This window comes from Macaca thibetana, chromosome 9, assembly GCF_024542745.1.
Source record: "Macaca thibetana thibetana isolate TM-01 chromosome 9, ASM2454274v1, whole genome shotgun sequence".
NCBI classification, from domain to species: domain Eukaryota; kingdom Metazoa; phylum Chordata; class Mammalia; order Primates; family Cercopithecidae; genus Macaca; species Macaca thibetana.
Window position 1 is genome coordinate 120,837,775 of NC_065586.1, and position 27,882 is coordinate 120,865,656.

The 27,882-nt window shown below is 43.9% G+C and overlaps 2 protein-coding genes across 4 annotated transcripts in view; one reads left to right on the forward strand and one right to left on the reverse strand.

The window, feature by feature from the left end:
- Positions 1-27,882, forward strand: part of ABRAXAS2 (abraxas 2, BRISC complex subunit) — a 943,775-nt gene that overhangs the window by 879,369 nt on the left and 36,524 nt on the right. The window lies entirely within an intron of this gene.
- The window catches only part of EEF1AKMT2 (EEF1A lysine methyltransferase 2), a 331,933-nt gene that overhangs the window by 21,722 nt on the left and 282,329 nt on the right, over positions 1-27,882 (reverse strand). Inside the window, exons 2-5 of one of the 3 annotated variants that reach the window (XM_050803797.1) lie at positions 25,889-26,030; positions 24,452-24,517; positions 23,526-23,640; positions 5,572-5,679 (exon numbers count right to left, since the gene is read on the reverse strand). In XM_050803797.1, coding sequence (XP_050659754.1) covers positions 5,572-5,679; positions 23,526-23,640; positions 24,452-24,517; positions 25,889-25,998 — 399 coding nt within the window. In that variant the 5' untranslated portion in view covers positions 25,999-26,030. Of the gene's footprint in view, positions 1-5,571; positions 5,680-23,521; positions 23,641-24,451; positions 24,518-25,888; positions 26,031-27,882 lie in introns of those variants that run through there. The other 2 variants (XM_050803799.1, XM_050803798.1) reach the window with 2 other exon arrangements.

Consider the following 27,882-nt stretch of genomic DNA (forward strand, 5'->3'; position numbering starts at 1 on the left):
TACTCGGGAGGCTGAGGCAGGAGAATGGCGGGAACCCGGGAGGCGGAGCTTGCAGTGAGCTGAGATCTGGCCACTGCACTCCAGCCTGGGCGACAGAGCGAGACTCCGTCTCAAAAAAAATAAAATAAAATAAAAAAAAATAAAAAATCACTCTGGCTGCCCTGTGGTAAAAGAACATCAGAGCAGCATGAATGGAAATGGAGAGGCAAAAATCAAAGGCTACTGTAGTAGTTTAAACAAGAAGTAATAGTGGTTCGGACTTCACAGGAAGCAATTGAGATAACAAGGAATGATCACATTCTTGATATATTTTGAAGATAAAACTGGCCAAAAGCAGTGGCTCATACCTGTAATCCTAGCACTTTGGAAAGCAGAGGCAGGCAGATTGCTTGAGGCCAGGAATTCAAGACTAGCCTGGGCAACATGGCAAAACCCCATTTCTACAAAAAAATTAGGTGTGGTAAAGCAGGCCTGTAGTCCCAGCTACTCTGGAAGCTATGGTGGAACAATCACTTGAGCCCAGGAGATTGAGGCTGCAATGAGCTGTGATAACACCACTGCACTCCAGCCTGGGCTACAGGGCAAGACACTGTCTCTACAAAAAAAAAAAAAAAAAAATATATATATATATATATATATATACACACACACATATGACTAACAGAATTGGATATAGGACTTTAAGGAAAAAGAAGAACCAAGGATGACTCCTTGGGTTTGGGTAAATGCAACAGGGTGAATGAGAGTGTTATTAATAGAGATGGGAAAGACTGGAGAAATCAGGTCTGAGGGGGAAATCATGAGTTTCATTTTGGACTAATTAAGTTGACAGACTATTAGCATTCCAAATGGAAATTTTGAATAGGTAGATTTTACAGGCATCCCTCAGAGATACTGCAAGTTCTGTTCCAGACCCACAAAACAAAGCAAACAACACAATGAAGCAAGTCACACAAAATTTTTGGTTTCCCAGTGCATATAAAAGTTATGTTTACACTGTATTATATAGTCTATTAAGTGTGCAATAGCATTTTGTCTTTTTTAAAAATGCGTGCCTTAAAAAATACTTTATTGTAGGCCAGGAGTGGTGGTTCATGCCTGTAATCCCAACACTTTGGGAGGCCAAGGTGGACGGATCACCTGAGGTCAAGAGTTCGACACCAGCCTGGCCAGCATGATGAAATCCCATCTCTACTAAAAAAATACAAAAATGGCCAGGCGTGGTTGCTCACACCTATAATCCCAGCACTTTGAGAGGCCAAGGCGGGTGGATCACAAGGTCAGGAGTTTGAAACCAGCCTGGCCAATATGGTGAAACGTCATCTCTACCAAAAATACACAAATTAGCCAGGTGTGGTGGCAGGTGCCTGTAATCCCAGCTACTCAGGAGGCTGAGGCAGGAGAATCACTTGAACCCAGGAGGCAGAGGTTGCAGTGAGCCAAGATCCCACCACTGCACTCCAGCATGGGCGACAGAGCAAGACTCCATCCCCCAAAAAAATACTTTATTGTTAAAAAACACTAACAAGCCATCATCAAAACCATGAGTAAGTCATAATCTTTTCTCTGGCTGGAGGGCCTTGCCTCGATGAAGATGCCTGCTGACTGATCAAGGTGGTGGTTGCTGAAGGCTGGGATGGCTGTGACAATTTCTTAAAATAAGACAGTAATGAAGTTTGCTATATCGACTGACTCTTTTATGAAAGATTTCTCTGGAGCACATGATATTGTTTGATAGCACTTTACACACAGTAGAACTTCCTTTGATACTGGAGTCAATGCTCTCAAACCTTGCTACTGCTTTATTAACTAAGTTTATGGAATATTCAAAATCCTTTTTCAACAATGTTCACAGTAGATTCCATCTCAAGAAATCACTTTCTTTGCTCATCCACCATAAGAAGCAACTCCTTATCTGATCAAGTTTTATCATGAGACTGCAGCAACTCAGTTACACCTTCAGGCTCCACTTCTAATTCTAGTTTGCTACTATCACTACATTTGCAGTTAACTCCTCCACTGAAATCTTGAACCTCTCTCCAAGTCATTCATTAGGGTTGGAATCAGCTTCTTCCAAACTCCTGTTAATGTTGATATTCTGACCTCCCATGAATTATAAAATTATAAAATAAATGTTCTTCATGACATGTAGAATGGTGAATCATTTCCAGAAGGCTTTTTTTTTTTTTTTTTTTTGAGACGGAGTCTCACTGTGTCGCCCAGGCTGGAGTGCAGTGGCTCGATCTCAGCTCACTGCAAGCTCTGCCTCCCGGGTTCACGCCATTCTCCTGCCTCAGCCTCCCAAGTGGCTGAGACTACAGGCGCCTGCCAGCACACCCAGCTAATTTTTTGTATTTTTAGTACAGTCGAGGTTTCACCGGGTTAGCCAGGATGGTCTTGCTCTCCTGACCTCAAGATCCACCCGCCTCGGCCTCCCAAAATGCTGGGATTACAGGTGTGAGCAACCACACCAGCCCATCAAGGGTGTTTTTGTTTATGTTTTCATTTTGCTTAATTCTTTAAAACCTTAAAACAGGACAGGCACAGTGGCTCACACCTGTAATCCCAGCACTTTGGGAGGCTGAGGCAGGCAGATCACGAGGTCAGGAGATCGAGACCATCCCGGCTAACTCGGTGAAACCCCATCTCTACTAAAAATACAAAAAATTAGCCAGGCGTGGTGGCAGGTGCCTGTAGTCCCAGCTACTTGGGAGGCTGAGGCAAGAGAATGGCATGAACCTGGGAGGCAGAGCTTGCAATGAGCTGATATTGCGCCCCTACACTCCAGCCTGGGTGATAGGGCGAGACTCCATCTTAAAAAAAAAACAAACAAACAAGATTAATCGTCATATATATCTCCATCAGAGTTCTTGGGTGAATTCATGCATTGTCAATGAATGGTAATACTTTGAGTCTTTTTCTTTTGGGACAGTAGGTCTCAAAAATGGGCTTAAAATATTCAGTAAACCATACTGTAAACAGATGTGCTGTTATACAGGCTTTGTTGTTCCATTTATACAGCTCATGCAAAGAATATTTAGCATAATTCTTATGGGCCCTAGGATTTTCAGAATGGGAAATGGGCTTTGGCTTCAACTTAAAGTCATCAGCTGCATTAGCCCCTTCTAACAATAATGTCAGCCTCTCCTTTGAAGCTTTAAAGCCAGGCACTGACTTCTCTCTAGCTATGGAATTCCTACATGGCATCTTCTTCCAATATTAGGCTATTTCATCTCCATTGAAAATCTGTGTGCTGTTTAGCCAGCTTCATTGGTTATTTGCTAGCTAACTTGCTACACCTTCTACATCAGTACTTAGTGCTTTATCTTGCACTTTTATGTCATGGAGATGGCTTTTCTTTTTTTTTTTTTTTTTTGAGATGGAAACCCGCTCTGTTGCCCCGGCTGGAGTGCAGTGGCACGATCTTGGCTCACTGCAACCTCCGCTTCCCAGGTTCAAGCAATTCTCCTACCTCAGCCTCCCAAGTAGCTGGGATTACAGGCACCCACCACCATGCCCGGTTAACTTTCTGTATTTTTAGTAGAGACAATGTTTCAGTATGTCAGCCAGGCTGGTCTTAAACTCCTGGCTTCAGGTGATCCTCTCGCCTTGGCCTCCCAAAGTGCTGGGATTACAGGCGTGAGCCACCATGCCCAGTCAAGATGGCTTCTTTCCTTAAATCTCATGAACTAACTACTGCTAGCTTCAAACTTTTCTTCTGCAGCTTCTTCACCTCTCTCAGCCTTCACAGAGTTGAAAAGAGTCAAGGCCTTGCTCTGGATTAGGCTTTGGCTTGAGAGAATGCTGTGGCTGGTTTGATGTTCTATCTGGACCACTAAAACTTTCTCCGTATCAGCAATAAGGCTCTTTGACTTTCTCATCATTCATGTGTTCACTGGAATACCACTTTTAACTTCCTTAAAGAAATTTTATTTTGCATTCACAACTTGACTAAATTTTGTCACAAGAGGCCTAGCTTTTGGCCTATCTCAGCTTTCAACACGTCTTCCTCACTAAGCTTAATCATTTCTAGCTTTTGATTTAAAGTGAGAGATGTGTGACTCTACCTTTCAATTAAACACTTACAGGCCACTGTGTTGAGGTGGGGGTTGTTTATTTTTTGTATTTGTTTTTTTCTTTTTCTTCTTTGAGATGCAGTCTCCCTCTGTCACCCAGGGTGGAATGCAGTGGCACAATGTTAACTCACTGCAACCTCCACCTCCCAGTTCAGGCGATCCTCTTGCCTCTGTTTTATTTTTAAAAACAGAGTCTCCCTCTGCTGTCCAGGCTGGAGTGCAGGTGGGACTACAGGCACCCACCACCACGCCTGGCTATTTTTTGTATTTTTGGTGGAGACACAGTTTCACCATGTTGGCCGGGCTAGTCCCAAACTCCTGACCTCAAAGTGATCCGCCCACCTCAGCCTCCTAAAGTGTTGGGATTACAGTCGTTAGCCACCGCGCCCATTCCACTATAGGGTTTTTAATTGGCCTAATTTCAATATTGCTGTGTTCCAAGAAAGAAGGAGGCTTGAGGGGGAGGGAGGGAAGGAGAGACAGCGGGAGACCAGCCAGTAGGTAGAGCAGTCAGAACATACAACATTCATCAATTAAGTTCACCATCTTACGTGGGCACAGTTCACGACACGCCAAAACAATTACAATAGTAATATCAAAGATCATTGATCATGAATCACCATAACAGATAAAATAATAATGAAAAGCTCTGAAATATTACAACAATTACCAAAACGTGACACAGAGATACAAAGTGAGAACATGCTGTTGGAAAAACGATGTCAACAGATGGGCTCAATGGGCTTGTCACAAACCTTTGATTTGTCAAAAAACATACCATTTGGGAAGCCAAAAACATGGGGCATGCCTGTCTATAACTCTAGAGCTCAGAAGAGAGGCCTGGACTAGAAATATAAATTTAGGAATCATCATCTCACAGATTATAGGACACAAAAATAAACTAAATGATGTTTGGTGACGTTACTACTTGACGCATTTAAAACCTTTTGATCAGCCAGGCGTGGAGGCTCACGCCTATAAATCCCAGCACTTTGGGAGGCCGAGGCAGGCGGATCACGAGGTCAGGAGATTGAGACCACCCTGGCTAACACGGTGAAACCCTGTCTCTACTAAAAATATAGCCGGGCGTGGTGGCGGGCGCTTATAATCCCAGCTACTCAGGAGGCTGAGGCAGGAGAATGGCGTGAACCCGGGAGGTGGAGCTTGCAGTGAGCCGAGATGGCCCCACTGCACTCTAGCCTAGGCGACAAAGCGAGACTCAGTCTCAAAAAAAAACCTTTTGATCTGGTTAATCCATAGTTAAGTATTATGTGTATTTGCAAACATCAGGAGCAGTAGTTTATGAACAAACATACAAAAGAAAAAATAATTTCCCCAAACCAACTAAATTTTTAATATAGCTATTTAAAAATGTTTCAATTTGTATTATTTATGATTGATCCCTAATTTACGTGAGTTTAAAACTTGTCAATTAATATGTTCTAGAAACATTTAACCTCTATTATAAATAGGATAGTAATATAAATAATATTACCTTTAACTTAATGTTAGATAAACCTTCTTTTTCTATAACACTTCCAGAAAGCTGAATTGCAGAAGGAGAGTAATCAATTCCAGTAATATCAGAGAAACCAAATTTTGCCTAGACAGAGAGAAATAATTTTATACTTTAGTATAAAATTTTAATATAATGTTTTATGAATTATAATATTCCTTTAGGACCGAGGTTGTCTTATTTTTGTTGTAGAGAAAATGACATATAATCCAATAATTCATAATGCTTAAATTTTATTGTAGACTCTAAACAAAAACTGTAAGTTCATATACTATGACAACGCCTTTGTTTTCATAATATTTTATCTCTTTTTCAAAAGGAAATTCATGTTCTCAAAAATAATGAAAATATATGTATAAGCCCTCAGGCAAAAAAAGGTAACATTAACTTTTGATACTGATAATTTCCAATTCACACATAAATTTGTCATAAATTTTACTTAACCCAATTAAATTATATGAATAAAATCAATGCAAATGTAATAAGCTATCAATTTTTAAATTTTCCCTTCAGTGTAATTATACATTATGCAATTCTCCACCAGCCATGTGATTTTTAACCACCCTACATTTGTATATTACTTTTTCATCTTTAAAAGTATTTCATACATCCCACTAGATCTTTACAAAAAACCTGCGAGGTGGCCAGGCACAGTGGCTCACGCCTGTAATCCCAGCACTTTGGGAGGCCGAGGCAGGCAGATCACGAGGTAAGGAGATGGAGACCATCCTGACTTAACAGGGTTGGGCGTGGTGGTGGGCGCCTGTAGTCCCAGCTACTCGGGAGGCTGAGGCAGGAGAATGGTGTGTGAACCCGGGAGCCGGAGCTTGCAGTGAGCCGAGATCGTGCCACTGCACTCCAGCTGGGCAACAAGCGAGACTCGGTCTCCAAAAAAAAAAAAAAACTATGAGGTAGGGTGGGCAGGTATCAGTATCCCCAAGAAGTTTCTTTAACTCATTGGACTTGAGAGTTTTGGTGTTTACTAGCCATTAATCCATCTAGGCTGTATAGTGTCTGTGGCAAAAGCATGGAAGCTTCTGGTTTTTACACATCCCCTAACAATGATGAACATTTTTAGACCAATGAGACTAAAAATAATTTCAAAAGAAACATGAAAAACTTTCTGTCAGTTGTTTATTCTTCTAGTACAACTTATAAAAATCAAAAATAGATGTTTTAGGTTTCTAGAGATATCACTCAGGGCCTCAAACTATCTCCAGTGTCTTTCACATTCAATTTCTGGCACCCAAAAATGAGCAGACATTCAAGGAAACAACCAAACCCAAGGGGAGAAATTGACTTTAGAAACAGACCCGACAGGAGACCCAAATAAATGAATTATCAGAAAAAGATTTTAAAGTAAGTTACAAAGTACAGTGTAGCCTGAAATTCCCTTCCTCCTCTTCACCATTTACTAAATGATTACTTCCTTTAAAACTTAACTTACTGGCTGGGTGCAGTGGCTCACGCCTGTAATCCCAGTACTTTGGGAGGCTGAAGTAGGTGGATCACCTGAGGTCAGGAGTTCAAGACCAGCCTGACCAACATGAAGAAACCCCATCTCTACTAAATATATAAAAATTAGCCAGATGTGGTGGCACACGCCTGTATTCCCAGCTACTTGGGAGGCTGAGACAGGAGAATTGCTTGAACCTGGGAGGTGGAGGTTGCGGTGAGCCAAGATTGCGCCATTGCACTCCAGCCTGGGTGATAAGAGCGAAACTCAAAAAAAAAAAAAAAACTTAACCCACTGCCACATCAAATCCATGAAGACCTACCAAGTCTTTTTAACCCTAAGTAACTGATTCCTAATCTAAACTCAAGAAACAAGTATACCAATTATTTTCTACAGGTAGATTGCTCCCTTTATTTTTGTTTTTAATCTAAAGGTCTAATATTCTCTTTTTTGATGCCAACCTTCTACCCTTTTAGCTGTATCCCTCCTTATTCCTTGAGATCTTATTTTCTCTCCATTTCCTTTAACTCCTTCTCTGGGAGACCTAGAACCCAGGATGAGTCTATTAACTGATTCTTACCGGTTCCTTCTTTTTTTTTTTTTTTTTTTTTTTTTGAGACAGAGTCTTGCTCTGTCGCCCAGGCTGGAGTGCGGTAGCATGATCTCGGCTCACTGAAGGCTCTGCCTCCCGGGTTCACACCATTCTCCCTCCTCAGCCTCCCACTTAGCTGGGACTACAGGCACCCACCACCACGCCCAGCTAATTTTGTTTTTGTATTTTCAGTAGAGATGGGGTTTCACCATGTTAGCCAGGATGGTCTTGACCCCCTGACCTTGTAATCCGCCCACCTCGGCCTACCGGTTCCTTCTTCTCCCATGCCTGTTTAATCTTCTAGTACAACTTATAAAAATCACAAATAGATGTTTTAGGTTTCTAGAGATATCACTCAGGGCCTCAAACTATCTCCAATGTCTTTCACATTCAATTTCTGGCACCCAAAAATGAGCAGACATTCAAGGAAACAACGAAACCCAAGGGGAGAAATTGACTTTAGAAACAGACCCGACAGGAGACCCAAATAAATGAATTATCAGAAAAAAATTTTAAAACAACTGACAGAAATGACAATGACAAGTGAGAGAATTCTAGCAGAGAACTGAGAACTACAACAGAGAAACAAACAAGGCCAGACACGGTGGCTCACGACTGTAATCCTAGCACTTTGGGAGGCTGAGGCAGGCGTAGCACCTGAGGTCAGGAGTTCAAGACCAGCCTGGCTAACATGGTGAAACCCCATCTCTACTAAAAACACAAGAATTAGCCAGGCGTGGTAGCAGCTGCCTGTAATCCCAGCTACTTGGGAGGCTGAGGCAGGAGAATCACTTGAACCCAGGAGGCGGAGTTTGCAGTGAGCCAAGATCATGCCATTGCACTCCAGCCTGGGCAACAGAGCAAGACTTTTGTCTCAAAAATACTAATAATAAAAAAAATAAAAAATTTAAAAAAAAAACAAAGAAACACTAAATAACATAATTGAAAAACAAAATAATTAGGAAATTCACGGGTGGGCTTGATAGCAGATGAGACACAGCAAAAAATTTTTTAAAAATTAGCAAAGGACAATCAGAGAAAATATCCCTGTCATACACAGAATGACGAAAGAATGGAAAACTAAAAACAGGAAAGAATATCAAAGACACAATATGGGCTGAGCATGGTGGCTCACGCTTGTAATCCTATCACTTTGGGAGGCCAAGGCAGGTGGATCACCTGAGGTCAGGAGTTCGAGACGAGCCTGCCAACATGGTGAAACCCCGTCTTTCCTAAAAATACAAAAATTAGCCAGGCATGGTGGTGGGCACCTGTAATTCCAGCTACTCACGAGGATGAGGCAGGAGAATCGCTTGAACTCAGGAGGTGGAGGTTATAGTGAGTCAAGATCATGCCATTGCACTCCAACCTGGGCAACAACAGTGAAACTCTGACTCAAAAAAAAAAAAAAAAGACAGAATATAGCACAGAATATAAGATGTAACATGTACACACACACAGTTATGTGTCATCATGGAGTGTACTTACACAAACGTAAATGGTGGAGCCTACTGCACACTTAGGCTACATGGTATGGCTTATTACTCCTAGGCTACACACCTGTATAGTATTTTCCTATACCGAATACTGGAGGCAACTGCAGCATAATGGTATTTGTGTATCTAAAGATTTTTTTTTTTTTTTTGAGACAGGGTCTCAGTCTTGTTAACTCAGGCTGGAGTGCAGCAGGATAATCATGGCTTACTGCAGCCTTGCCCCCTGGCTCAATCAATCCTCCCACCTCAGCCTCTCAAGTAGTTGGATAGGCTCATGCCACCACCACGCCTGGTTAATTTTTGGTTTTTTGTTTTTGTTTTTGTTTTTTTGTAGAGACAGGGTTTCACCATGTTGCCCAAGATGGTCTTGAACTTCTGGGCTCAAGTTATCCACCTGCCTTGGACTCCCAAAGTGCTGGGATTACAGGTGTGAGCCACTGTGCCCAGCCCTAAAGATATCTATACATAGAAAAGGTAAAAACACGATATTATAACCTTATGGGACCACCATTGTATATGTGGTACACTGTCAACTGAAACATTGTTATGTGGTGTATGACTATACATACATATACACACACACAACCCTCTATATCCACAGGGGTTCAAGACCAGCCTGGCCAACATGGTAAAACCCCATCTCTACTAAAAACACAAAATTAGCTGAGCGTGGTGGTGGGTGCCTGTAATCTCAGCTACTCGGGAAGCTGAGGCAGGAACCCGGGAGGTGGAGGTTATAGTGAGCTCCTACAATTTTAATACACAGTCCATACACAAACACATACACACACAAACATATATATACACAATCCATATGCGGAATCTGAGAGGAAAGGAAATGAGAACAGGGCAGAAGAAAAAATGGCATATGGCTAAGAATATTTCAATAGTGACAAAGGACCCAAGCCTCAGATTCAAGAAACACTATAAATTCAAGGCAGATGAAAGCAAAGAAAACTCCACCTAGGCACATTATAGTGTATCTGATGAAAAGAACAGAAAAATCAGCCGGGCGTGGTGGCTCATGCCTGTAATCCCAGCTACTCAAGGAGAATCACTTGAACCTCGGAGGCAGAGGCTGCAGTGAGCAGAGACGGTGCATGGCGCTCCAGCCCAGGCAATAGCGCAAGACTCCGTCCCAAAAAGAAAAACAAGAAAAACAAAAAAATCTCAAAAACATACAGGGAGTAGGGATGCGGGATACAAGGAGACAGATGACCTTTAAAAGGACAACAATAAGGCTCACGGCTAACAATAAGTGATAAAGAATGGAAGCCAGAAGATAGTAAAAGAAAAATAGTAACCTAAAAGGATATAGCAAAAACATTCATCAAAAATGTAGGAAAAGTAGCCATCAAAAATGTAGCTGATAATGAAAAAGTAGTACGTATAAGAAACGGTCTTCAATGGCTGTTAATATAACAAAAAGATAACCAAATGTTCTACGCCACATATGCAAATATACACCAACACCTAATAAGTTTACTTGCCAAAAAAATAAATCTAATAAAAAATCTCTCGGCTGGGCACGGTGGCTCAAGCCTGTAATCCCACTTTGGGAGGCCGAGACGGGTGGATCACGAGGTCAGGAGATGGAGACCATCCTGGCTAAACACGGTGAAACCCCGTCTCTACTAAAAAATGCAAAAAAAAACTAGCCGGGCAAGGTGGCGGGCGCCTGTAGTCCCAGCTACTCGGAAGGCTGAGGCCGGAGAATGGCGTGAACCCGGGAGGCGGAGCTTGCAGTAAGCTGAGATCCGGCCACTGCGCTCCAGCCTGGGCGACAGAGCGAGACTCCGTCTCAAAAAAAAAAATAAAAAATCTCTCAGTCCAGGGTCAGCAAAATCTTTTCTTTTATGGAAACAGGGTTTCCTTCTGTCACCCAAACTGGAATGCAATGGCGTGATCACGGCTCACTGCTCCTCAGGCTCAAGCGATTCTCCCACCTCAGCCGCCTGAGTAACTGGAACTACCAGCATACATCTCCACACCTGGCTATTTTTCTGTGTCTTTAGTAGACACAGGGTTTCACCATGTTGCCCAGGCTGGTCTCAAACTCTTGAGCTCAAGCAAACCTTCCACCTTGGCCTCCTAAAGTGCTGGGATTACAGGTGTGAGCCACCACGCCCAGCCAGCAACCGTTTTCTATAAAGAAACAGAATAAATATTTTAGGTTTTGCCAGCCATACAGTCTCTGTTATAACCAGTCAACTCTACCAATGCATCACTTAAGCTGCCATAGACAATATGCAAATGAATAAATGTGGTTTTATTCCAACAAATATTTATAAAACCAAGGGAAGTCCAGATTTGACCCACAGACTGTGGTTTGCTGACCCTTAATTTAGATCTAATGTCCAACCTAGAGACAACACAAGGGGCAGAACACATGTTAAATACTACAGAGATGCAATTAGAAAATTCATTGTGAAAAACCATTTGGACAAATGAACTACCTTCTACAAAAAATAAATCATAATGGTAAATAAAGAAATAATGCAGAAAAAAATTAAGACATACCAACCAATTGCAATGTGTGGACTTAATAGCAAAATGAAGGTGACAGAGAAAAAGTCAGTGAACCTGAAGACAGATCAATAAAAATATAACATTTGGCCGACAAAGGCAAAAATGACTTTTAAAAAATTGAACAGAGGCCAGGCACGGTGGCTCAACCCTGTAATCCCAGCACTTTGGGAGGCCGAGACGGGCGGATCACGAGGTCAGGAGATCGAGACCATCCTGGCTAACACGGTGAAACCCCGTCTCTACTAAAAAAAAATACAAAAAACTAGCCGGGAGGTGGCGGGCGCCTGTAGTCCCAGCTACTCGGGAGGCTGAGGCAGGAGAATGGCGTAAACCCGGGAGGCGGAGCTTGCAGTGAGCTGAGATCCGGCACTGCATTCCAGCCTAGGCAACAGAGCGAGACTCCGTCTCAACAAAAAAATAAAATAAAATAAAATTGAACAGAGATTCAGGGACCTGTGGAGCAATAGAAAAATTGACATTTCATGTGTACAGACTCCCAAAAGGAAACGAGAAAAACAGCAATACAGGAAAAAAAATAGAAAAAACAAAAGCTAGAAATATTGCAAATCTGGCAAAAGGCATAAGCTTACAGATGTAAAAAGTTCAGTGAACAACAAATGGGATAAGCCAAAGAAATCCAAGCGGCAGCACATATCATAAGCAAACTGCAAAAAACAAAAGACAAAGAAAAAAAAATCTTAAAAGTATCCAGAAAAAGGACGCATTCATAGGAAAACAACAAATGACTGCAGATTCCTCATGAGAAAACATGGAAGTCAGAAACAAGTGACATAACTTATTTTTTTTTTTTTTTTTTGAGACGGAGTCTCACGCTGTGTCACCCAGGTTGGAGTGCAGTGGCGCGCGATCTCAGCTCACTGCAAGCTCCGCCTCCCAGGTTCACGCCATTCTCCTGCCTCAGCCTCCGAGTAGCTGGGACTACAGGCGCCCGCCACCACGCCCGGCTAGTTTTTTGTATTTTTAGTAGAGACGGGGTTTCACCATGTTAGCCAGGATGGTCTTGATCTCCTGACCTCGTGATCCACCCGCCTCGGCCTCCCAAAGTGCTGGGATTACAGGCTTGAGCCACCGCGCCCGGCCATAACTTATTTTTTGAGACAGAATCTTGCTCTGTCGCCAAGCTGGAATGCAGTGGCGCGATCTTGGCTCACTGCAACCCCCGCCCCCCAGGTTCAAGCTATTCCCCTGCCTCAGCCTCCTGAGTAGCTGGGACTACAGGCGTGTGCCACCACGCCCGGCTAATTTTTTGTATTTTAGTTGAGATGGGGTTCCACCATGTTGGCCAGGATGGTCTCGATCTCCCGACCTCATGATCTGCCCGCCTCAGCCTCCCAAAGTGCTGGGATTACAGGCGTGAGCCACTGCACCCGGCCGGTAACATTTTTAAAGTACTGAAATAAACGGCTAGCTCAGATTTCTATATTCAGGCTGGCTGTGATGGCTCACGCTTGTTATTCCAGCACTTTGGAAGGCCAAGGCAGGCAGATCATCCGAGATCAGGAATTCAAGACCAACCTGGCCAACATGGTGAAACCCCATCTCTACTAAAAACACAAAAATTTGCTGGGCGTCGTGGTAGACACCTATAATCCCAGCTACTCAGGAGGCTGAGGCAGAAAAATCGCTTGAACCCAGGAGGTGAAGGTTGCAGTGAGCTGAGATTGTGCCACTGCACTCCAGCCTGGGTGACAGAGTGAGACTGTGTCTCAAAAAAAAAAAAAGAAAAGATTCTATATTCAGAAAAAAAAAAAAAAAAAAAAAAAAAACTCCTTAGGAATGAAGGAGAAATAAAGCTATTCTCAGGTAAAGGAAAACTAAAAAAAATTTATTGCGAGAAAACTCTCTCTAAAATAATTTCCAGGAAGAGTTTCTCAGACAGAAAGAAAAAAAAAAGCTCAGAAGATCCAGAATACAAAGGTGAAATAAGTATCTAGGTGAATATAATTAAATATTTTTAGCCTAGTGCATTCCTTAAAATGCTTGAAAAACATCATAATATTATCTAATGGAATTTTCAACATAAAGGTAATATTAAAGGCAACTACAACATAAAGGGGAAAGATCAAGAACCCAACCTAATAAGGTTTTCACATTCCACTTATAGTGGTAAAATACTGATTCCAAGGAGATTTTGACAACTATATATATTGTAATCCACACAGGAAACACTAGAAAAGCCGTATCAAAAGACACAGTCAACTGCTTAAAGCAACCACTAAAACAGGTATATGCAAAGATATACATTCAAGAAGATATACATAAATTAAATTGAAATATTAACAGGCCGGGCGCGGTGGCTCAAGCCTGTAATCCCAGCACTTTGGGAGGCCGAGACGGGGGGATCACGAGGTCAGGAGATCGAGACCATCCTGGCTAACACGGTGAAACCCCGTCTCTACTAAAAAATACAAAAAACTAGCCGGGCGAGGTGGCAGGCGCCTGTAGTCCCAGCTACTCGGGAGGCTGAGGCAGGAGAATGGCGTAAACCTGGGAGGCGGAGCTTGCAGTGAGCTGAGATCCGGCCACTGCACCCCAGCCTGGGCGACAGAGCAAGACTCTGTCTCAAAAAAAAAAAAAAAAAAAAAAAGAAATATTAACAAATGTTCAAATAAGCCAATACCAGCAGGAAAGGAAAAAGAGAAGAATAAAAAACAAAGGTTAGGCTGGGCGCAGTGGCTCAAGCCTGTAATCCTAGCACAAAGGGAGGCCAAGGGGAGGGCGCATCACCTGAGGTCAAGAGTTCAAGACCAGCCTGGACAATAGGGCGAAACCCCATCCCTACTAAAAATACAAAAATTAGCTGTGCATGGTTGTGGGTACCTGTAATCCCAGCTACTCAGGAGGCTGAGGCAGGAGAATCGCTTGAACCCCGGAGGTGGAGGTTGCAGTGAGCCGAGATCCCCCCATTGCACTCCAGCCTGGGCAACAAGAGTGAAACTCTGTCTCAAAAAAAAAAAAAAAGAAAAACAGGTAAAAAAGAGAAAACAATAAAATGCAGACCTAAATCCAAACACACCAATAATCACATTAAACATAAATGTTCTAAATACACCAGTTAAAGGTTAGAGATTGTTAGGATAAAAATAAGTACCAACTATATGCTGGCTACAAGAAACTCACTTCAAATATAATAAGTTGGCCGGGCGCGGTGGCTCAAGCCTGTAATCCCAGCACTTTGGGAGGCCGAGACGGGCGGATCACGAGGTCAGGAAATCAAGACCATCCTGGCTAACACAGTGAAACACCGTCTCTACTAAAAAATACAAAAAAACTAGCCAGGCGAGGTGGCGGGCGCCTGTAGTCCCAGCTACTCGGGAGGCTGAGGCAGGAGAATGGCGTGAACCCAGGAGGCGGAGCTTGCAGTGAGCTGAGATCCGGCCACTGCACTCCAGCCTGGGCAACAGAGCAAGACTCCATCTCAAAAAAAAAAAAAAAGTAATAAGTTAAAAGTAAAACGATGGAAAATGATATAACATGTAAAAACTAAACAAAAAGGGGTTGAACATCAAGTCCACTAGGATGGCTATAATTTGAAAGATAGATAATAAAAAGTATTGGTGAGAATATAGAGAAAAAAAAATTTTTTTTTTTTTTGAGGCAGAGTCTCACTCTGTCTCCCAGGCTGGAGTGCAGTGGTGCCATCTCGGCTCGCTGCAACCTCCACCTTCCAGGTTCAAGCAATTCTCCCACCTCAGCCTCCTGAGTAGCTGTGACTACTCAGGCACACACCACCACATCCGGCTAATTTTTCTATTTTTTGGTAGAGACAGGGTTTCACCATGATGGCCAGGCTGTTCTCGAACTGCTGACCTCAAGTGATTCACTGGCCTTGGCCTCCCAAAGTGCTGGGATTGCAGGCATAAGCCATTGTGCCCAGCCAAGAATATGGAGGAATTTAAACTCTCATGTATTGCTGATGGAAATTTAAAATTGTGCAGCCACTGTGGAAAATGGTCTAGCAGTTCCTTAAAAGGTTAAACTTAGAGTATGCTTAACTGGCGTATGACCCAACAATTTCCCTCTTAAGTGAAATTTCACCCAAGAGAAGTGAAAACATATGTACACACAAAAACTTACACATGAATTTTCCTTTTTTGTTTTTGGAGACAAGGTCTGTCACCTAGGCTGGAGTGCAGTGGCATAATCATTGCTCACTGCAGCCTCGACCTCCCCAGGCTCAGATGATCCTCCCACTCCAGTCTCCTAAGTAGCCAGGACTACGGATGCACTTGCCACCAACCAAACCTGGCTACATTTTTTTACTTTTTTTTTTTTTTTTTGAGACAGAGTTTCACTCTAGTTGCCCAAGCTGGAGTGCAATGGCGCGATCTCGGCTCACCACAACCTCTGCCTCCCAGGTTCAAGTGATTCTCCTGCTTCAGCCTCCTGAGTAGCTGGGATTACAGGCATGCACCAACACGCCCAGCTAATTTTGTATTTTTAGCAGAGACGTGGTTTCTCCATGTTGGTCAGGCTGGTCTTGAACTCCTGACCTCAGGATCTGCCCACCTCGTTCTCCCAAAATGCTGGGATTACAGGCATGAGCCACCATACCTGGCGATACATACATTTTTCAAGCTCACATGAAGCATTCACCAAGACACACTGTATCTTAGGTCATAAAACAAACCTTAACAAATTTGAAAGGATTGAAATCATACAAATCATACAAGGCATGTTATCTGACTATAACCGAATTAGACTATAAATCTGTACCAAAAACATAACAGAAAAATCCCCAAAACATGGAAATTAAACAAATTTCTAAATAACTCATGGATAAAAGAAAACAAAATTAGAAAAATTAGAAAACATTTTGGAATGAATAAAAATACAACAAATCAACAATTTAAAAAACAATCCAGGTGAGGTATAGAACAATTTTTTTTAAATACAATATATCAAAATTTGTGGGATGCAGCAGTGCTTACTGATAAATTCATAGCATTCATAGCATTAAATAATTTCATTAGAAAAGTCTCAAATCAATAACCTAAGCTTCCACCTTAAGAAGGTAAAAAAAGGAACAAAGTAAATTCAAGAAGAAAAAAAAAGAACAGAACTCAATGAAATTAAAAACACAAAAATAGGCCAGGTAGGGACAACACGGTGAAACACTGTCTCTACTAAAAATATAAAAATTAGCAAGGCATGGTGGCACATACCTATAATCTCAGCTACTCAGGAGGCTGAGGCAGGAGAATTCCTTGAACCCCAAAGGCCAGCCTGGGAGACAGAGCAAGATTGCATCTTAAAAAAAAAAAAAAGGTCTAAATGTAAAAGGTAGGCTGGGCACGGTGGCTCACCCCTGTACTCCCAGCACTTTGGGAGGCCGAGGTGGGTAGATCACGAGATCAGGAGTTTTAGACCATCCTGGCCATCGTGGTGAAACCCCATCTCTACTAAAAATACAAACATTAGATGGGCATGGTGGTGTGCTCCTGTAGTCCCAGCTACTCTGGAGGCTGAGGCAGAAGAATCGCTTGAACCAAGGAGGTGGAAGTTGCAGTGAGCCGAGGTCATGCCACTGTACTCGAGCCTGGGTGACACAGCAAGACTCCATCTCAAAAAAAAAAAAAAGAATGTAAAAAGTAAAATGTTAAAACTTTAAACAAAAACACAGGAGTTCTAAGTGACTCTGGGTTAGGCAGAGTCCTTAAATATGACAACAAAAGCAGGATCCAAAAAAGGAAAAAATTAATTGGACTTCATCAAAATTAAGAACTTCTGCTCTTTAGAAGATACTGTTAAGCGAATGAAAAGATAAGCCAAAGAATAGAAGAAAACATATGCAAATCCTGTACCTGGTGAAGAACTTATATCCAGAACACATTAAAAATTGTCAAAACTTAGTAAGTAAACAACCCAATTTAAAAATGGGCAAAAGATCTGAACAGACATTTTACTAAAGAAGATAAACAGGCCGGGCGTGGTGGCTCAAGCCTGTAATCCCAGCACTTTGGGAGGCCGAGACGGGTGGATCACGAGGTCAGGAGATTGAGACCATCCTGGCTAACACGGTGAAACCCCATCTCTACTAAAAAATACAAAAAACTAGCCGGGCGAGGTGGCGGGTGCCTGTAGTCCCAGCTACTCGGGAGGCTGAGGCAGGAGAATGGCGTGAACCCGGGAGGCGGAGCTTGCAGTGAGCCGAGATCCGGCCACTGCACTCCAGCCTGGGCGACAGAGCAAGACTCCGTCTCAAAAAAAGAAAAAAAAAAAAGAAGATAAACAGGCCAGGCATAGTGGCTTACACTTGTAATCCCAGCACTTTGAGAGGCCAAGGTGGGTAGATCACCTGAGGTCAGGAGTTCGAGACCAGCCTAGCCAACATGGTAAAACCTGTGTCTACTAAAAATACAAAAAAATTAGCCAAACATGCTGGCGTACGTAATCCCAGCTACTTAGGAGTCTAAAGCACGAGAATCACTTGAACCCAGGAGGTGGAGGTTGCAGTGAGCCAAGATCATCCCACTGCACTCCAACCTGGGCAATGGAGCGAGACTCCGTCTCAAAAAAAAAAAAAGATATACAGGTGGCAAATAAGCACATGAAAAGGTGCTCAACATCATTACTCATTAGAGAAATGCAAATTAAAACTGTAAGAAGCTACTACAGTTAATACCAAAAACAGCCTATCTGATGATAGAAGTGACAGCAGTGGTCACCTTTAGAAGGGAAGGAGCGGGAGAGGCCACAAGGAGGCTTCTATGGTACTAGAAATGTCTTATTTTTTTTTAGTAGCGTTGGTGAATAACCCAAGGGGTTCATTTTGTACCACTTATGCTCACCTTTCTACATAAACTACACTTCAATTAAGAAGTTCAGGCCAGGCAGAGTGGCTCACACCTGCAATACTAGCACTCCAGGAGGCCAAGGCAGGCAGATGGATCACCTGAGGTCAGGAGTTTGAGAACAGCTGGCCAACATGGCAGAACCCCATCTCTACTAAAAATACAAAAATTAGCCAGGCATGGTATATGCCTGCAATCCCAGCTACTCAGGAGGCTAAGGCAGGAAAATCGCTTGAACCCAGAAGGCAGAGGCTGTAGTCAGCCAAGATGGCACCACTGCACTCCAGCCTGGGTGACAGAGCAAGATTCTGTCTCAAAAAAGAAAAAGAAAAGGAAAAGAAAAATTCACCTCAAAAAAGAAAAAGACTTCCCAAAAACGACCCTTCATCTAGGTGGTTTCACCAGTGAATTCTAACAAACATTGAAGGAAGAAGTAACACTTTTTTTTTTTTTTTTTTGAGACGGAGTCTCGCCCTGTCGCCCAGGCTGGAGTGCAGTGGTACGATCTCAGCTCACTGCAAGCTCGGCCTCCCGGCTTCAAGCCATTCTCCTGCCTCAGTCTCCCGAGTAGTTGGGACTACAGGCGCCTGCCACCACGCCCGGCTAATTTTATGTATTTTTAGTAGAGACAGGGTTTCACTGTGCTAGCCAGTATGGTCTTGATCTCCTGACCTCATGATCCACCCACCTCGGCCTCCCAAAGTGCTGAGATTACAGGCGTGGGCCACCGCGCCCAGCAAGTAACACCATTCTTAAAATTTCAAAAAATAGAATTTCAACTAATGATACCAGCATAACCTGACAACAGAACTTGACAATAGCCTCAGAAGAAAATTACAGGACAATCTCCATCAGGAGAGAGCTGCAAAAATCCTAAACAAAATATTAAACTGAATCTAGTGGCATATATAAGTTTGGTTTATTCCAGAAATACACTTAACATTTGAAAATGGGCCAACATAATTTATCAACATTAATAGACTGTAAGAGAAAAATTACTTGATTATCTTGATAACAGGAAAAACATTTGACAAACAACAAGATTCATAAGAAACACACACACAGCCAAGTGTGGTGTTGGGTGCCTGTAATCCCACCTACTTGGGAAGCCAAGGCAGGAGAATTGCTTGAGCCTAAGTGTTCAAGGCTGCAGGGAGTTATGATCACACCACAGCACTCCAGCCCAGGAGACAGAGTGAGGTTCCGTCTCCAAATTAAAAAAAAAAAAAAAGAAACCAGCCAGGTGTGGTGGCTCACACCTGTAATCCTAGCACTTTGGGAGGCCAAGGCGGGCAGATCACCTGAGCTCAGGAGTTCGAGACCAGCCTAGGTAACATGACGAAATCCCATTTCAACTAAAAATACAAAAAATTAGCTGGGTGTGGTGGTGCACACCTGTAATCCCAGCTACTGGGGAGGCTGAGGCACGAGAATCACTTGAACCTGGGAGGTGGAACTTGCAGTGAGCCAAGACTGTACCACTGCACTCCAGCCTGGGTGGCAGAGTGAGACTCCGTCTCAAAAAAAAAAAAAAACAAGAAACACACATACATACATACACATACACACACACACACACACACACACCCCTACCTCTCTTAGCAAAGCAGGAATAGCTTCTTTAATCTGATATGGGCCGGGTGCGGTGGCTCAAGCCTGTAATCCCAGCACTTTGGGAGGCCAAGATGGGCGGATCACGAGGTCAGGAGATCGAGACCATCCTGGCTAGCACAGTGAAACCCCGTCTCTACTAAAAAATACAAAAAACTAGCCGGGGGAGGTGGCGGGCGCCTGTAGTCCCAGCTACTCGGGAGGCTGAGGCAGGAGAATGGCATAAACCTGGGAGGCGGAGCTTGCAGTGAGCTGAGATCCGGCCACTGCACTCCAGCCTGGGCGACAGAGCAACACTCCGTCTCAAAAAAAAAAAAAAATCTGATATGGAGTTATCTACAAAACAAACAGCTAACATCACACCTAAGACTGAAATATTGAAAGCATTTTCTGAAAAGGGAAAAGAACGATGTCTTCTACCACCACTTCTTTTCAACATTCTACTGCAGGTCCTAGACAATGTAATAAGAGGAAAATTTATAAAGGATTGGGAAGAAAAAAATAAAATTGCCACTATTCATAGTGTACATAAGTGAAGAAAGCCTAAAAGAATCTACAAACTGGCCAGGCACAGTGGCTCATACCTGTAATCCTAGCACTCTGGGAGGCCAGGGCGGGTAGATCACTTGAGGTCAGGAGTTCAAGACCAGCCTGGCCAACAGGGTGAAATCCTGTCTCTACTAAAAATACAAAAAAATTAGCCAGACATGGTGGTATGAGCCTGTAGTCCCAGCTACTTGGGAGGCTGAGAGGCAGGAGAATTGCTTGAACCCAGGAGGCAGAGGTGGCAGTGAGTCAAGATGGCACCACTGCACTCCAGCCTGGGCTACAGAGTGAAACTCCATCTCAAAAAAAAAAAGAAAGAAAACAATCTATAGGCTATTAATCTTGAAGGATAAATCATTAGCCTCTACCAGTAAACTTTTAAAACTCAAAAGAACCTATGTAAGTAAACAAAGAATAAATGAAACTGATATCATTGTACAAAGGAATCTTTTTTTTTTTTTTGAGATGGAGTCTCACTCTGTTGCCTAGGCTGATCTCCGCTCACTGCAAACTCTGCCTCCCGGGTTCACACCATTCTCCTGCCTCAGCCTCCTGAGTAGCTGGGAAAACAGGTGCCTGCCACCACTCCCAGTTAATTTTTTGTATTTTTAGTAGATACGGGGTTTCACCGTGTTAGCCAGGATGGTCTCAATCTCCTGACCTCGTGATCCACCTGCCTCAGCCTCCCAAAGTGCTCGGATAACAGGCATGAGCCACCGTGCCTGGACACAAAGGAATCTTATACAGCAATAAAAATGAACTACATAGCCAGACATAATGGCGTGTGCCTGTAATCCAAGGTACTCAGGAGGCTGAGGCACGAGAACTGCTTGAACCCAGGTGGTGAAGGTTGCCGTGAGCCAAGATCGTGCCACTGCACTCCAGCCTGGGTGATAACAGCCAAAACTCCGTCTCAAAAAAAAACAAAAGCCTGAAAGACACCAGAAATAGCACATCCTAAAGAGTTTCATTTATACCTTCAAATGTATAAATGAAAACAGGTAAATTAACCTGATGTTAAAACTCATCTTTGGTTCATGATTGGCAGATAGTGGTTACTTTTAAAAAGGAAGGAGGGCCAGCCTGGGCAACAGAGTGAGACCTTGTCTCTACAAAAAAAATCAAAAAATGAGGAGACAGGATCACTTGAGCCTGAGGGGTTAAGGCTACAATGCGCCATGATCACACCAGTGCACTCCTACCTGGGTGACAAAGTGAGACCCTGCCTGAAAAAAAAAAAGACAGAGCAACAATTGGTAGGCAGTTCAAGGGGAATTTCTAGAGTTCTGTAATATTTTACATCTTGACCAGGTGATTGTTAACGTGGATGTATTCACTTTCTGGTAATTCACTTAGCTGTACACTTCTGATTTGTGCATTTTAATGTATACATACTATATCTCAATGTTTCAAAAAGGGTTATTTCAAGTATTTCTAATCATATTCCACTACTAAAAACACTTTAACAATTCCCCATAGCCTAAATGCAAAATTGAAGCTCTTAAGCATGGCAAAGCATAATATGGTTCCTATCTTTAACTTAATCCTCATGTCTGTCCATCCCCACGGATACTTTGTATTTCAATTTGTCAAATTATTTACAGGCCCAGAACATAAAATACTGCTTCAGCCTTTATGCCTTTAGATAATATTTCCATTAGTTGATATTTTCTCCCTCTTTACACTCCACTAGGTCACCATACTGTCCTTGAAATTTCCACCCAACTTGGATATTAACTCCTCCAAGATGCTTCCCTATCCTTCCACTCCAAAATTAATCACTCTCTTTTCTATATTCAGTGTATTACTGCATGCATCAAGTGATAGCACAATTGTCTGTGTCAGTCCATACTCTACTGTAATGTAAACAATTCAAGCACAAAGTCTAAATTTTCATGTTGCCAATGCCAAACATGAGGCTTGGCATTTGGTGGTTACTCAACAAATTTCACTCTTATGTTTATTTCTGTACTAATTAAGACTGTAAAACTATCTAGGATGAAACCTAAGTCTTATAATTCCTCCATAGCACACAGCATAGCAAGAGCACACTACAGGCATACAACAGTGATGGTTTAGCTAGCAGTGGAATATTTACCAAAACACAGTTCCATGGACAAAATGCGCTTTTCAAACCATATGCTCACCTAAGATATGTATGTCCTACTGGAATGCCAGAAGGTCATATTTATATATATATGTGTGTGTGTGTGCATGTATATATGTATGTGTGTGTATATATATATATTTCCAGAGTTTTGAGCTACAAGAAACCAATAGCAATCACCTAGTTACAACCCTTAGGGAAGAACTGAAGCCTAGAAAAATTAAGTGGCTTGCTCAAGAATAAGGCTATAGCCAGAAGGGTCAAGACTAGGACTGAGGCCGGGCGCGGTGGCTCAAGCCTGTAATCCCAGCACTTTGGGAGGCCGAGATGGGCGGATCACGAGGTCAGGAGATCGAGACCATCCTGGCTAATACGGTGAAACCCCGTCTCTACTAAAAAATACAAAAAACTAGCCGGGCGAGGTGGCGGGCGCCTGTAGTCCCAGCTACTCGGGAGGCTGAGACAGGAGAATGGCGTAAACCTGGGAGTCAGAGCTTGCAGTGAGCTGAGATCCGGCCACTGCACTCCAGCCTGGGTGACAGAGCGAGACTCCGTCTCAAAAAAAAAAAAAAAAAAAAAAAAAAAAAAAAAAAAAAGACTAGGACTGAGATTGCCTAGGTTCTCTCACAATCCATGTAGCCTCCCTTTTGTACTATGTGACTTCTCAAAGTATGACTGCTTTACAGTTTTATATTTACATGGTTAATATCCACAATTGCAGGGCTTTTAAAAATTTTCATTTTAAAATTTGTCTCTAATGAACAAATACTAAAGTACCAACAAGTTCAACCAGGAAAACACCATTTCCAGTTCCAATATCAAGCACTGAAGCATCCAATGGAATCTTGTGTTTCTGCATCCACCTTATTAGTCGGTTCATACTCTCTTCTCCAAACCTGTTAGAGAGAATCAGTCAAATAACTGAGGGGTACAGAGCAAAAGTCACCACTACATTCCATTTAAGCTATTTATACCATATGCTCAAACTCTTATTTGAAAGTGAAAACATCTGTGACTGCTTAAGCTTTGTCTCTACTGTAATTTAGAAGAAACCACCTCCAGGAATACAACAGAATAGACAAGGTCAGTATGTTACTAACATTTCTCTGTATCAGCATTAACACTTGTATGTGTTGGTGGCTCAAAATTTTATTGTTTATTGAAAAAGGACAACTACAGGGTGAAATGTTGTCATCAAATGTAAATGTGAGATTTTAAAAGAGGACTCACACCCATTCTCCCAACATTTTGGAAGGCCACAGTAGGAGGACTGCTTGAGGCCAGGAGTCTGAGACAGCCTGTGTAACACAGTGAGACCCTGTCTCTACAAAAAAGAAAATTTGCTGGGCATGGTGGCACACAGTTATAGTCCCAGCTACCCAGGAGGCTGTGGCGGGAAGATCACTTGGGCCCAGGAGGTGCAGGTTGTAGTGAGCTATGATGATCATGCCACTGTACTCCAGCCTGGATGACAGAATGATACCCCACCTCTCTTAAAAAAAAAAAAAAAAAAAAAAGTAAAAAATAAAAAATAATAAAAGAAGAGACATACTTTAAACCTACCCACTAAAGCCAGACTTAATCCAGGGTTCCCAGGATTTTTAGGCTTTCTTTGGGTATAAGCACTTGAATATATACATATTTGTTTAAACACACACATATACATACAATCTTCTAGATTATAACTTGATTCTTTTCCTAACTCACCAGATTTCACCTGTATCTCCAAATTCTCGGAAAGTTTGCAGTTCTCTCTCATAGACAGCATCCCAACTATGTAAACAATGAAATGCAAAGCGAAACTTTTGAATTAAACTGTATTATGAATTAAATGTATGTTTCTAATACATTACAGAGCTATTTATGACAGAGGTTTAAAACATCACTAGTGTTATTAATAAGTACACATAGTTCAATCTTTTAACACCCTTGAGTTAAAAGAATGAAATACCTGGGCAAGCAGAATACATTTATACTGTACATGTAAAGCATTTAGGACAGTATCTGACGCACAACAATAAGTTTTAGCCTAAAAAAACACAGACATTTGTCCACGTATCCCTAAGTCCCTGACCCAACTTCAAAACTTGATGAAACAAGCACATCTGGTCTCAAGCGTGCAGGCACACAGTCTCTTTCCCGTGCTATTTGTCTCTGCCTATTCCAGTCTTCTAGCCCTCCGTTTAAATTTTCTCTGAACGCTTTTCTTTCTTTTTTGGGACGGAGTCTCGCTCTGTCGCCAGGCTGGAGCGCAGTGGCGCGATCTCCGCTCACTGCAACCTCCGCCGCCCGTGTTCAAGCGATTCTCCTGCCTCAGCCTCCCGAGTAGCTGGGACTACAGGCGTGCGCCACCACCCCGGCTTATTTTTGTGTTTTTAGTAGAGACGGGGTTTCACCATGTTGGTCATGGCTAGTCTCGATCTCCTGACCTCGTGATCCGCCCGCCTCGCCTCTCAAAGTGCTGGGACTACAGGCGTGAGCCACCTCACCCGGTCCTCCGGATCCTTTTCATTTGCCTTGTCTTTTCCTACAATGATTCTCTAGAATCCCTGCTCCCTCTCATCCCGCCAATTTACCTCTCCCCAGCCGTTCCCTGCAGTCATTGATCCACCCACATTAATTCATTTAATAATTCCTGAGCGTCTGTTTTACGTCAGATCGCTTTCTCTCACCCCATGATCCCCCACTCTTCCTCGCTCCCGCCTCGGGCCATCCGCTATTCCCACCCCACTTCTAGCTCCCACATCCCTCCCCTCCTACCCTTAGCCTTTTCAGCTCCCAGGCCCAGCACTTCTCCCTCGGTCTCTCACTCTCGCCGACCAGCTCTCGCCCTCTCCCCCCTTCCCCCAAGCCTGGGCCTCGGTTCGAGACTCTCAGAAGGCCTCCCAGGAGCTTCAAAGCCTGTCCCGCACCCACAAGCCCCTTGGGCTCCCATCACTTGAAACGTCGGTTAACCGCGCAGGGCGACCCCTAGAGATTCCACTCTTTCAAATCCCCCTGAGACCCCCGCCAGGTGGCCCTGCTGCCGTCACGCTCCCGAGGGTCTCCCTGTCCCCGAGCCCTGGGTCTCTACCCCTCCGTCCCCTTCTCGGGGCCCAGGCAGGGCGGCACGGCTCATCCTCCCCTGCCCAGCGTCACACTCACTGCTCGCGGGTCCCCAGCGCCGACGGGACGAAACCGTCCTCCCCGGGACTGCCCTTGTCCGACAGCGCAGCCACCTCAGCGCCACTGCCGCCGTCAGCATCCGAGCTCATCTCGCTCCACGTCCTGGACGGCCGTTGGGTCCGCCATAGAGACGGGGCACAGGCAGAGCGGACAAGCGGGCCGGCGCCTCTAGGCGGCGGGAGGCCGCCCTCTCGACTGCTCCATCCCCCGCGCTGGGGCTGGGCTGGGGACGCGAAGCCCTCCGGGCTGTACCCGGCCTCCAGGCGCCGGCGCGGACCGTGGGCTCTCCCCAAAGCGTTAGTGGTACCCCCTTCGTCGAGGTCCAAGCGCGGCTGTATTTGGGGACTGCTGTTTGTGAGGGACCATTAGAGATATTGCATTTTGGTAAAAGACTAGCTTCGGTACTGTGGACACCTAAAGCCGACGCCGCTCTACCCAAACACAGAAATCACCTCACCTCCGCACCGTGTGCGCCCGTCTGCGAAGCGGATGAGAGCGTCCATCCAGTTATTTGGCTCCTCGACAAGAGGCCAACTTCGTTTCTGGCTGAGATTCTGACTTCAAAATTGCGTTCTGGCCTCTTGTGATTTGATGTCACCAGTAAACGATGGAAATTTATGTCCAGGGAAAGGAATGCCCTGCAACTCCCCACAATATGCCGAACACGGGGATCAGTGTGTTGTGAAAGAAAGACTGCTAAGTGAGAGGATGCCTGGCCTCGACCCAGGCACCTGGCCTTGTCTAAGTGTTTTGGGGTTTTTTGTGTGTTTTGTTTGTTTGTTTTGTTTTGTTTTTTTGAAACAAAGTTTCGCTCTTGTCGCCCGGGCTGGAGTGCAATGCAATGGCGCCATCTCGGCTCACCGCAACCTCCGCCTCCCGAGTTCAAGCGATTCTCCTGCCTCAGCTTCCCGAGTAGCTGGGATTACAGGCGTGCGCCACCACACCTGGCTAATTTTGTATTTTTAGTAGAGATGGGGTTTCTCCATATTGGTCAGGCTGGTCTCTCCAAGTCCCGACCTCAAGTGATCCGCCCACCTCTGCCATCTCGGCCGTCCCAAAGTGCAGGGATTACAGGTGTGAGCCACCGCGCTTGGCCTCTTGCCTAAATCTTAACCTCTGTGTGTTTCCTCCCTGTACCGTGTCAGAAGTAGGCGGTGACTTTGTTCCACAAGACTGGTCCCAACCCGCGAACCGGAGATTGCATCTGCCTCTAGGTCTGACTGCCATTGGTAGATCTGCAGTATAATACGAGAGATCTTATGGGCCAAAGTCTGGGGTATTTTCTGTAGTAGCTATGAAATGCTGTTGGTCCAATGTCCTAGGAAAGGCCCCCAAAGACCCCTAGCAAGACTGCCTTCCAACCAAAAAGCATTGTTTCTAAGCCACGTTTCTGTTGGCTTGGCAGACAGAAGCGCAGTATCAAGTCCCTAAAGATAAAACAGCATTAGAAATCCTTCCTAGAATCGGAAGCGCATCTCCTATACATGGTGTTCTGAGATCATCAGGCAGCCACTAGTAATAGGGTAAGGTAAAAGGCACATGGGAGGCCAGACGCGGTGGCTCACACCTGTAATCCCAGCACTTTGGGAGGCCGAGGCGGGCAGATCACGAGATCAGGAGATAGAGACCATCCTGGCCAACATGGTGGAACCCTGTCTCTACTAAAATACAAAAAATTAGCCAGGCATGGTGGCGGGTGCCTGTAGTCCCAGCTACTCGGGAGGCTGAGGCAAGGGGAATCACTTGAACCCGGAAGACGGAGATTACAGTGAGCAGAGATTGCGCCACTGCACTCTAGCCTGGCGACAGAGTGAGACTCTGTATTAAAAAAAAAAAAAATGGCAGATGGAAATCCATGTGCATAGTAGTTAAACAAAAGGCCGGGCGCAGTGACTCAAGCCTGTAATCCCAGAATTTTGGGAAGCTGAGGCAGGCAGATTACTTGAGATCAGGATTTCGAGACCATCCTGGCC